This window comes from Pezoporus flaviventris, unplaced genomic scaffold, assembly GCF_033815535.1.
Source record: "Pezoporus flaviventris isolate CSIRO_AGI_PZ_B2104156 unplaced genomic scaffold, CSIRO_AGI_Pfla_v1 ptg000034l, whole genome shotgun sequence".
In the NCBI taxonomy this organism is placed as follows: Eukaryota; Metazoa; Chordata; class Aves; order Psittaciformes; family Psittacidae; genus Pezoporus; species Pezoporus flaviventris.
In genome coordinates this window covers 201,906-213,438 of record NW_026892582.1, presented here as the reverse complement: position 1 = coordinate 213,438, position 11,533 = coordinate 201,906, and the positions used below count along the sequence as shown (strand labels likewise).

Sequence of the window (11,533 nt, the reverse complement as noted above, 5' to 3'; positions counted from 1 at the left end):
GGGTGAGCGACTTTGACTTAAGAAAAGAGGGGTAATGATACAGCAAACTCCTTGACTGTTAACAGTGTCCAGTTTACTTCTGCAGCTGCTTCGTTCTTAGCTCCTGGAGCAGCTAGTGCTCAAGCTTTAGCAACATTAAATAAGTCAGGATGTTGGCTCATTAAACAAACTATTGCTACAGCATCCGCTCTCTCTGCATTACTCACTGATGTTGATTATATTAAGCACGCGACTTTGCAAAATAGGGCAGCAACTGATTTCCTCCTCTTAGCACATGGACACGGGTGTGAAATTTTGGAAGGAAGGTGTTGTATGAACTTGCCAGATCATTCAGAATCTATACATGAAAGTATCCGTAAGTTAGGAGCTCACCCAGGCTCCACCAGGAGTTTAGAAAGCAACAGGGGTCTGTTCTGAATGTTGTCACTTAAGGGGAGAGTCCCCTTACCCTTGTCACCTTCAGTCTCCATTCAAATCGTTTTAGCTTGGCTCTACCTTGATTTTCCTTCAAGCATTCCATTAGACACAAATTGTTGACCAAGTCTGAGACTAAGACAAGATCCAGCCACATCCAGTCTCTGTCAGGAGTTTAGAAAGCAGGGGGCATCTGTTCTGAACCTCATGACTCGGCAGCAGGGTCTCCCTTGTATCTTTATGCCTTCAGGCACAATACCAATCCCCTTTAGCTCAGTTTCACCTCCATTTTCCTATCTATCCTTCAGCTACATAAAGTGCAGCCTTGCCATATAATTCTGTTCAATCATGCCTTATTTCTAATCTGCTCTTGCTAATATCCTTGATGGTCATTTTTTGAGTGACCCTAAGCAGTCATTTTCCACCACACTCTCCCACATCAAACAGCATAAAAAGCCAGGAGCAGCATCATCATTATCAGCAGCAGCAGCAGGAGGAGGACAGTGACGAGGTGGCCGAGTGGTGAAGGCGATGGACTGCTAATCCATTGTGCTCTGCACGTGTGTGTTCGAATCCCATCCTCGTCGGCCAGCTCAGCGTTTGCAACAGATAAGACTTTGTTCTGCTTGTGCTGGGCCAGCCCTGCTGGCAGATCCCCTCATGTTGGCCAAGCCAGTGGCTTTTGGTAAATGTGCATCCCCACCTTTGAAAGTCCCACCACTCATTGCTTTTAGTGTCGGTTTTAACAGCCCATTATACTGGTTGATTCTCCCAGAGGCTGGTGCACGGTAGGGGATGTGAAATACCCGCTCAATGCCGTGCTCTTTGGCCCAAATGTATGAGGTTGTTCTGGAAATGAGTCCCATTGTCTGACTCAGTTCTCTCTGGGCTGCGGTATCGCCTCAAAATCTCAAGGCCCAGGATAGTGTTACGGGCAGTGGCGTGGGGCACAGCGCATGTTCCCAGCCATCCGGTGGTTGCTTCCACCATGGTAAGCACACGGCTTTCATCAAGTTCCTCTCCGCCCAACTCTCCAGCCTGTCCAGGTCTCGCTGAATGGCAACACAGCCCTCTGGTGTGTCAGCCACTCCTCCCAGTTTAGTGTCATCAGCGAACTTGCTGAGGGTACACTCAGTTCCCTCATCCAGGTCGTTGATGAAAATATTAAACAGCACTGGTCCCAGCACCGACCCCTGAGGGACTCCCCTAGTCACAGACCTCCAGCTAGATTCTGCCTCCTTAATCACAACTCTCTGCCTTCTTCCTTTCAACCAGTTCTTGATCCACCTCACCACCTGATCATCAAGCCCAGACTTCCTTAGCTTATCTATGGGGATGCTGTGGGAGACTGTATCAAATGCCTTACTGAAATCAAGAAAAACCACATCTACCGCTCTACCACCATCCAGCCCCCTAGTTACTTCCTCATAGAAGGCTATAAGGCTGGTCAAACATGACTTCCCCTTGCTAAAACCATTTTGGCTGCTCTTAATGATCCCCTCATCCTTGATATGCCTGGGGATGGTGTCAAGAATAAGTTGTTCCATCACCTTTCCAGGGATGGAGGTGAGGCTGACCAGTCTAAAATTACCTCCTTTTTGCCCTTCTTATAGACTGGCATGACATTTGCCATCCTCCAATCCTCAGGCACCTCTCCTGTTTCCCACCGCTTACCAAAGATGATGGAGAGTGGCCCAGCAATGACCTCCGCCAGCTCCCTCATCACCCGCGGGTGTAATCCATCCAGACCCATCGATTTATAATAATAATATAAAAGTAGTAGTAGTAGTAATAATAACAATAGTTATAATGGATAAAACAAGGGGAGACAATCTGAAAATAAAAAGGGGGCAGATAAAACCCAGCACTGCTGCACAATACAATTGCTCAGCACCCACCAACACATACCCAGCCCAAACCGAGCAGTGATTGGTCCCTTCCGGGTGATTTACCCCCAGTTTCTATACTGGGCATGACTTGCTGTGGTATGGAAGGGCCCTTTGGCTAGTGGGGATCAGGTGTCCTGTCTCTGCTTCCTCTCAGCTCTTAGGAGGAACAAGAACTTAATCCCAGCTGAAACCAGGACTCTTTAGTATTGGGCAGCTTATTCTCCAAAGGGGATGGTGATTTAAACTTTGCTTCTGACAGGCCAAGCTCTTCCTTCTGTTTTTCCACATGCTTTCAATTGTTCTTGCTTTACTGAGTTTTGTTTCTCAGCCTGAGCTCTTTTGTTTGCCTTGGTATCAGGCTGATTGGTCATGTTCAGTGGAAATTCCCTCCTCTGAGCTTATCCTCAGCATGAGAAGAATGGTGAGTCAGCCTGTGATGGGCTGCCAGAGACTGCAGCTGTAGTTGAATCCCAGCAGAACATGCTCCATTTTATTAAGTTCCTGAAGTCAGTGGGGCTTAGGAGCTTCCTTAGCCCCCCTAGGAGACCTCTCCCATTTGTATTTTAATTCAAAAGCCACATGGTCTGTATGGATGCGAGATACCTTGCATTCTTTTCTTACAAGAAAGGTACTGGGGAGGCTCTTTTCTTGGGGAGGGTCTTTATATGACGTGCTTTGTGTCAGACAGACACTCAAATACAGGAGTTAGCTGGCTGATCTTGCATCTCCATTGTGCCTCTGATTCGGATGTCCTTGGTATAAAACCCCACTGCAAGATGAGAGGAGCTCAAATGGTTTAAAGATGAGGCCTGATCTGCTTGTAACCACTGTCTCCTCTTACAGGTTCACGAGTCTTTCCACAAACACCTGAAGCCAATGCAAGCCAAGCTGTGAAACCTGCTGTTTTTTTTCCTCAGCTGAACACTGTGTCCTTCCTTCAGGCACCTAAATCAAAGCTCTCAAACCCTGGTAGCTGTAGGGCAGTGAAGAACTGTAGCCTTTCTTTCCACTTTTCTAAGTCGAGGAGGTGTTTGGGGAGAGTGCATAGGGATCGATGCCTGTTTTTAAAGTGCAATTCTAATGGTAAGATTAACCTTTTAGAAATCTGGGAAAGCTTTATCTATTCACACAAGGGTTGCTTTTGTGAAGCTGCTAACTGGAGACAAGTTGCTGTCAACTGGAAAGGTGGCAGGATTTTACTACTAGGTAGTCAAGATCCCTCAGGCCATGGCTTCTAAAGAGCAGTTCTGTCCTCCCCCCAAAAAAGCATCAATGTCTTGATTTTGGTTTTATTTTTAAGATTAGCACCAGCTCTCTCCTTGTTTGGCAAATATTTATGCTCCCTAAAGCCTCCTGCATAGCTTTGTGCACATCAGTCTGCATGGGCACTCCTTTCCTGATGTAGCTGGGAAGGAAATACTCATCCTTCTGGAAAGTAAATTCCCATCCTCCCCTGGAGCTCTGCTTTCTTCATCCTTCCAGAAAACATCCTCATGTTTTCCAGTGCATCCTTTCACTGCCTTTCACTGCTGCCTTCTCCTGCCTCCACACGGGTCTCCTCTGCACATCCCTGCTTTATCACGCAACTGGTTAAGTGCTGTGCTTGTCTCAAGTATGAGGGGAGGCTGTGAGTGCTGTGGGGGCTGGACTCTTCTCATAACTGATGGGAGAGGGTGAAGAAGGAGCCAGGCTCTTCCCGGCAGTACCAACCGGCAGTGCAAGAGGTAAAGGGCACAAATCAAACACATGAAATTCAAGGCAAATCTTAGCGTGAGGCAGGTCGAAGAGTGGACCAGGTTGCCCAGAGAGGCAGTGGAGGCTCCATCCTTAGAGGTGTTGAAAACGCAACTGGATTACGTGCTAAGCAAGCAGGTCAAGGTGACCCTGCTGAACCAGTTGGCTGGCACTAAAGGATCTCTGGAGGCCTCTTCCACTCCCAGCGATTCTGAAACTCTGCCAACAGGTAGGAGTAATGTGTCCCATCAAAATCTTACTTCAAATGTTGTGTGACAGAAAGTGCTTTACTTGTATTTTCTTTTTTGATCCTATGACCTGTTGAGCATTTCTGAAGGCAAGGTGAAGAGCATCCACTGCTCGTGCCTTCTCCGTCAGGCTACTCACCTCCCTGTAGAAGACGGGCAGCTTGGTAAGAATGACTTCTCCTTCATAAACCCACGCTTCCCGAATCCCAAGCACCTTCCTGTGCTACCTGTTCTTGTAACACACTTCCCAGGTATTTTGCTCTCTCATCATTGCAGATGATCAAGGAATCATTGTGTGGTTCAAGGAGTCAGTGAGATTCCTGTGAGTTTATGGATCTGCCCTGTTTCCCTTCTTGTTCCTCTTCCCTAGGTGCACAGACAGAAGAGGCTGAGGTGTGTGCTGTGAAACTTGAACACCTTGTCTCAAAACAAAGCCTTATCTGTTGCAAACCCTGAGCTGGCCGACGAGGATGGGATTCGAACCCACGTGTGCAGAGCACAATGGATTAGCAGTCCATCGCCTTCACCACTCGGCCACCTCGTCAGTGTCCTCCCTGCTCCTGCTAGTGCTGCTGCTGCTGTTGCTGCTGCCGCTGCTGCTGCTTGTGCTGGTGCTGGTGCTGGCTCCTTATACTGATTGATGGGGGAGAGTATGTAAAAAATGACTGATTTAGTGTCCCTCAAAAAATGACCATCAAAGGTATAAGCAAGAGCAGATTAGAAATAGGGCATGATTGAACAGAATTATATGGCAAGGCTCACTCTGCTACTTATTACATAGATGAAGTGTAGAAAGGGAAATCGAGGTGAAACTGAGCTAAAGGGGATTGGGATAGTGCCTGAAGGCACAAAGATGCAAGGGAGACCCTGCTGCCGAGTCATGAGGTTCAGAAGAGATGCCCCCTGCTTTCTACACTCCTGACAGAGACTGGGTGCGGCTGGATCTTGTCTTAGTCTCAGACTTGGTCAACAATTTGTGTCTAATGGAATGCTTAAAGGAAAATCAAGGTAGAACCAAGCTAAAATGATTTGTATGGAGACTGAAGGTGACAAGGGTAAGGGGACCCTCCCCTTAAGTGACAACATTCAGAACAGACCCCTGTTGCTTTCTAAACTCCTGATGGAGCCTGGGTGCGCCTGGCTCCTATCTGAGTCTCAGACTCAGCCAACGGTGCGTGCAGTGGAACGTAACCTTGAGAGTTTCTGAACTCTGAGGGGTGCCCCACTCAGAGGGAGTGACCTGCTTGCAGCTCACTGCAGTCCAGGAGAGCCCAAAGTGTCTCTCTCCTGGGACAGTTACTTACAGGCTCATAAGATGATTGGCCTTAGCCATCAGTTCCATCGTGACCTCAGTGATGTGTGTGTTCCACAACAGTTCTATTCCAGCTTGTCAGGAAATGCCTGCACAGCCCAGAAGTGCTCCGGGTACAGTCAAGGAGTTCCCAACCATCGAGATCTCTGAGTGCTGCACTCTACCTTTGCCAGGCAAGAACAGTTCTTGCTAAAGCCATACAGCACCCAGCCATTCAGCTCGTTGCACTCGTGGAAAGGCAATCTCCATTGCCATGGGAGGGCAATTTTTCCCAAGTCCCAAGCTCAAAGGCTTCATTAACCCCCTGGATCAGCTCGTTTTCTATGCTTTGATACATATTCCTGCAGGACACAGCAACTAGTAACAATAAGCGTATGAGAACTTAACCTTTAAAATTTGCTAACAGTCCACTATTTTCTATCTTAGCACAGTCCAGTTTCTTCTTATCTTGCTTGCACTTCTACTTTTGCTACTGCTACTTTTCCTTCTTTACCCACGTCCTACTTCATCCTCGGTTCATGTCAAGCTCCACGTAGGCACTTACTGACTTGGGAATGTGGCCATTCTTTGCTAAAAATCCACCCACAGTTGGGGAGTTCCAAACCATCGAGATCTCTGAGTGCTGCACTCTACCTTTGCCAGGCAACAACAGTTCTTGCTACAGCCATGCAGCACCCAGCCATTCCGCTCGTTGCACTCATGGAAAGCAATCTCCCTTGCCATGGGATGTCGAGGGCAAAAGAGGAGCTCTGTCAAGCCCAGAAACTATGGAGAAAGACGTAGTTTTACCAGGGAGGAACGCTCACAGACACTCTGCTGGCTGGGACTGTTGAAGAGGGAAGGGGCAAAGAAAGATGACTCTTGAAGTGGTAATGACCGACGTCTTTATTGGGATAATCAACGGAAAAAGGGAACAGAGGAGAACTTAAGCAACGCATTTTGGAGGCCGAGGAAAGGTCGGGTAAGAGGTGGGAACTGAGGGGAAAGCCGAGCAAGAGAAGGAAGGCAGAGGTTTCCTGGGCAGAGAGAGAAGGGCAGCGCAGGCCGGTTCCTGCAGGCGGAGCGTCCGGAGCTCGGCTCCTCTGCAGAGCACAGGCACGCGCTCGGGGCTGTCTCCAGGGCTTTCGTGGAGGCTGCTGGCGCTGGAGCACGGGCAGGCAATGCACGGGCTTCAGCATAAGAGATTGGCACGTCCCAGAGCCCCGCCGAGCCCCCGGCCCAGCCCTGCCCAGCCATAGCCCCCCAGCCCCAGGGAGCCCCCAGAAGCGATGGGCACGCTGGCAGCGCTGAGAGAGCTGCCCACGGCAGCCGAGGCGCTGGATCCCACGGCTGTGCTCTGCGGGAAGGAGCTGAGGATCGGGCCCGGCAGCGTCACCAGCACTGGCGAGGGCTGGATGGCAACGCTGGAGTCGGCGCAGCGCAGGACGCACGGCTCGTTGCAGCTGTTGGCAAGCGGGGTTGGGCCGCAGGCAGCGGGCAGGCACGGGCTGTAGCACGCCATGGCTGCTGGAGGGAGGAGAGCCTGCGGGACCCCGACAGGGAGCAGAGGCCATGAGCTGCCGGGCCCTGGCAGGCGCCAGCTCCGCGCCTCTGGCAACGGGCACTGCCTGGCCAGGGCCAGGGCCAGGGAAAAGCCCTCCCTCTTCCCGCACCATCCCAGCTCCCAGCACCCGGGAGCACAGGGCATTTTCCAGCCTCCAGCCCTGCTCAGAAGGACCCCGCACAGGAGCCGAGCAGTCCCCCTCCAGCTGCTCCGGTGGGGAGGGCCCCAGAGAGAGTCCTCATTAAGCCCCTTCCCAGAATGGGAATACGGATGCTGGGGTTTTCAGGTGCGTTGAGCACAGCCTTGACGCTGTGGCCTTAGGCAGGGAAAGATTTTCTCTTGCGGATCAAAGGTTCCCTCTCCTTGGAATCGGCTCTGCACTTCCTGGCCATCAGCCCTGGTACCAGCACCCATCTGTTCACGCAGCCAAACGCCCTGCCCTGGAGTGCCCTGGTCTTGCCAGGTGGGGCTCCTCTCACCCTGCTCTCAGGAGGGGACGTGGCTGAGCACAACGCAACAGGCTCCTGAAGACAGCAGCCACTACGGAGGAAGGCGTGAATGCTGGGACTAGCTCTCCTGAGGGAGCTCCTCATCCTGCCATTAGTGCAAAAGCAGCATCGCTGAACTGGGGATGCTGGAGGAAGTGCCCAGTCATCGGATAGATGGTGCTGGCCGTAGGACCTGAGCCTCGGAAGGAGCCACGGCTGGCAAAGAGACCAACCCGTGTCCTGATCCACATCCCAGCCCATTCACCAAGAACCAGGGAGGCCCTCACCCCAAAAACCTGTTCTGCCGACCAGGGAGACAAGAGGCAAAGTGAACTGAGACTTACCAACTTCCCGGAGCAGAGGAAGGCGCGAGGAGAGGATGGAGGAGCTGGCAGTTGGGCCACTTTTATACTGCGGCCCAGAGCCCCAGGGGAGCTGAAAAATGACCCAAACACGAAGCATGTTGAGAAACGGCAATTTTGGCTTCTCAGAGCTCGGCTGGAAGATGAAAGACATGCCTCCTCTGCCTGAAATGCTTGGTCCCTTTTCATCCTGGACAAACCACTCCTGTCACTGTGTTGATAGCAATTGTGGTTCTCCCACAGACCAGCGCTCCTTTGAGGTCCCATTCCAGGTGCTGGTGAAGCCTGGGGGCAGATTGAGGCCATGACTGGGTGTTGTGCATGTCCTGCCCTTCCTGGGCAACATGGCCACTGCTTACTTAGCACTCGGCCTGTGGAGCAAGCCTGAAGGGCACTCAGAAGGGTCTCCCTATGGTGGGCTCTGGCTGGCCCTGAGCAAGACCAGTGCCTGCAGGCTATGGAGATGCTTAGAGCCCAGCCAAGCCCCTGCAGGACGGGTGCTCTGCTGAGGGGACTGGGAATGCCGGGGTGGTTGGGAGGTGATGGTCAAACAAAGCCCCCCTGAGCTCGGGAGGGAAACCCTCTCCCGAGGAGAAGCAGCGGCTCAGCACGTCCTGGAGAGCGATGAAGGAGCTGTTGACTCATGCCTGAGTGTGAGCCATCCCCAAGTGGACCTGTTGGCTTCGGCACGCTCTTCCCAGAGAAAACAACGCTCCTCTTGCATCAGTGGAGGGTGGCTTGTTCAGGTCACTTGACCCGGAGGGTCCGGCTTGTTTTGCCCAGCTCAGGGACAGATGGGCGCCTTCAGGGCCCTTTAATTGCAAGGGGGCAGCAGCAGCCACCAGAAAGTGCTGAGCCACTCGGAGAGACCTCAGCTCCACCTCGGGGTGAATCACCCATGCCCTGGCCCCAGGGGCTCTGAAGCAAACGGCTTCAGATGTGCAGAGGTGCAGCTTCACATGCGTGTTCGTTCCTGCAGGCATGCAGCTTTTGGCACAGTGCCTTGGCTGTGCCTGAGCAGAGCTGAGGCAGCTGGAGAGGGCACACACATCCACTGCCTCAGCAGCCCTGCGGGAGCGCCCGAGGGCAGGAAGCGGACACCACAGGCCCGCACTTGCTCCCCGGGAAGCCTTCTGCTTTGAACTGCTTGCACCAGAGGACACGTCCTTCCCAGGCTGACGACTCACTTTGGGAATGAGAATTTTGGGACTGAGAAATGACACATTGCCCTGCAGCAAGACCTTTCCCCCTTCAACCTTTTTGTCCCTGCTTTGAGGCCACCTCTAGGACTGCCTCCAGTGCCCCCCTCTTTCACACAATGGTGCTTCTCTCCATCCCACAAAGGGTCCTTCTTTGGCCTTCACCTTCCAGCCACCCCTGGGGATCTGAGTTCCCTTCTTTCTGTGTCCCTCCTCCAGAAAGGCATCCGGCCGGGACTTGGCTGCTTACTGAGCCCTTCCGTGGCCCTGCGGGACCTGTGCTCCTCAGCCTCAGCCCTTCCACAGGTGACCCAGGTGAGTGCCCTTCATCAGCAGCGCTCTGCAGCTCAAGGCCAGGCTGAGAGGGGCCCTCCCGCTGCCCAGCAAGGCTGTGCACGACCCTCACACAGGGCCTGGAGCTGCTGAAACCCTTTCTGGAAGCTGGCGGGGAGCTCCACGGCCGTTGCTTTGAGCAGCAGCATCGGATGCATCACCGCTGCGCTCTCCCCCAATGGGGAAATGCAAATCAGACCTTTCAGATGAAAGAGACCATTCTCCATCTCATGGCTGTGCTTTGCAAACCCCAAATTGCTGTTTGTTAACGCGCTTCACACAGACACACGTGTTCCGCGTGTCCCGAGGCGCTGGCTCACCGTATAAAAGGCCGTGCTACTCCAGGCCCTTCCATCCCCAGCTCTTCCCTTGCTCTCCGCGGTGAACTCGGTACGTCTGAACTCCCTTCTTCTCTTCCTGTGGGTAGAAAGGGACTGCTCGGCTCCTGTGCGGGGTCCTTCTGAGCAGGGCTGGAGGCTGGAAAATGCCCTGTGCTCCCGGGTGCTGGGAGCTGGGATGGTGCGGGAAGAGGGAGGGCTTTTCCCTGGCCCTGGCCAGGCAGTGCCCGTTGCCAGAGGCGCGGAGCTGGCGCCTGCCAGGGCCCGGCAGCTCATGGCCTCTGCTCCCTGTCTGGGTCCCGCAGGCTCTCCTCCCTCCAGCAGCCATGGCGTGCTACAGCCCGTGCCTGCCCGCTGCCTGCGGCCCAACCCCGCTTGCCAACAGCTGCAACGAGCCGTGCGTCCTGCGCTGCGCCGACTCCAGCGTTGCCATCCAGCCCTCGCCAGTGCTGGTGACGCTGCCGGGCCCGATCCTCAGCTCCTTCCCGCAGAGCACAGCCGTGGGATCCAGCGCCTCGGCTGCCGTGGGCAGCTCTCTCAGCGCTGCCAGCGTGCCCATCGCTTCTGGGGGCTCCCTGGGGCTGGGGGGCTATGGCTGGGCAGGGCTGGGCCGGGGGCTCGGCGGGGCTCTGGGACGTGCCAATCTCTTATGCTGAAGCCCGTGCATTGCCTGCCCGTGCTCCAGCGCCAGCAGCCTCCACGAAAGCCCTGGAGACAGCCCCGAGCGCGTGCCTGTGCTCTGCAGAGGAGCCGAGCTCCGGACGCTCCGCCTGCAGGAACCGGCCTGCGCTGCCCTTCTCTCTCTGCCCAGGAAACCTCTGCCTTCCTTCTCTTGCTCGGCTTTCCCCTCAGTTCCCACCTCTTACTCGACCTTTCCTCGGCCTCCAAAATGCATTGCTTAAGTTCTCCTCTGTTCCATTTCCCCTTCATTATCCCAATAAAGACGTCGGGCATCAGCTCCTCAAGAGTCATCTTTCTTTCCTCCTTCCCTCTTCCCCAGTCCCAACCAGCAGTGTCTGTGAGCGTTCCTCCCTGGTAAAACTATGTTTTTCTCCATAGTTTCTGGGCTTGACAGAGCCTCCTCTTTTGCCCTCGACATCCCATGGCAATGGAGATTGCCTTTCCACAAGTGCAACGAGCCGGATGGCTGGGTGCTGCATGGCTTTAGCAAGAACTCTTGTTGCCTGGTAAAGGTAGAGTGCAGCACTCAGAGATCTCGATGGTTGGGAACTCCCCAGCTGTACCTGGAGCACTTCTGGGCTGAGCAGGCATTTCCTTAGTCTGAGACTGAGACAGGAGCCAGGCGCACCCAGGCTCCATCAGGAGTTTAGAAAGCAAGAGGGGTCTGTTCTGAATGTTGTCACTTAAGGGGAGGGTCCCCTTACCCTTGTCACCTTCAGTCTCCATACAAATCATTTTAGCTTGGCTCTACCTTGATTTTCCTTTAAGCATTCCATTAGACACAAATTGTTGACCAAGTCTGAGACTAAGACAAGGTCCAGCTACATCCAGGCTCTGTCAGGAGTTTAGAAAGCAGGGGGCATCCGTTCTGAACCCCATGGCTCAGCAGCAGGGTCTCCCTTGTATCTTTATGCCTTCAGGCACTATCCCAATCCCCTTTAGCTCTTCCCTCTCTACACTTCTCCTATGTAATAAGTAGTAGAGTGAGCCTT

General features: G+C 53.4%; 2 protein-coding genes, 1 long non-coding RNA gene and 2 other non-coding genes across 5 annotated transcripts; 2 read left to right on the top strand and 3 right to left on the bottom strand.

The window, feature by feature from the left end:
- Window positions 1-919: 919 nt before the first annotated feature.
- Window positions 920-1,001, top strand: TRNAS-GCU (transfer RNA serine (anticodon GCU)). The gene has a single exon. It is a non-coding gene; the product is annotated as a tRNA-Ser (tRNA).
- Window positions 1,002-4,747: 3,746 nt separating this feature from the next.
- Window positions 4,748-4,829, bottom strand: TRNAS-GCU (transfer RNA serine (anticodon GCU)). The gene has a single exon. It is a non-coding gene; the product is annotated as a tRNA-Ser (tRNA).
- Window positions 4,830-6,719: 1,890 nt separating this feature from the next.
- Window positions 6,720-7,150, bottom strand: LOC133273641 (beta-keratin-related protein). The gene has a single exon (XM_061462027.1). It carries the CDS (start codon window positions 7,096-7,098, stop codon window positions 6,769-6,771), a length of 330 nt encoding a protein of 109 aa, XP_061318011.1. The 5' UTR covers window positions 7,099-7,150; the 3' UTR covers window positions 6,720-6,768.
- Window positions 7,151-7,514: 364 nt separating this feature from the next.
- On the bottom strand, window positions 7,515-9,949 carry LOC133273640 (uncharacterized). Its single transcript, XR_009744905.1, has 3 exons — window positions 9,843-9,949; window positions 7,973-8,063; window positions 7,515-7,680 (listed from the first exon to the last, which is right to left on the bottom strand). It is a non-coding gene; the product is annotated as an uncharacterized LOC133273640 (long non-coding RNA).
- Window positions 9,950-10,009: 60 nt separating this feature from the next.
- LOC133273639 (beta-keratin-related protein) lies at window positions 10,010-10,565 on the top strand. Its single transcript, XM_061462026.1, has one exon. It carries the CDS (start codon window positions 10,187-10,189, stop codon window positions 10,514-10,516), a length of 330 nt encoding a protein of 109 aa, XP_061318010.1. The 5' UTR covers window positions 10,010-10,186; the 3' UTR covers window positions 10,517-10,565.
- The last annotated feature ends 968 nt before the right edge of the window (window positions 10,566-11,533 follow it).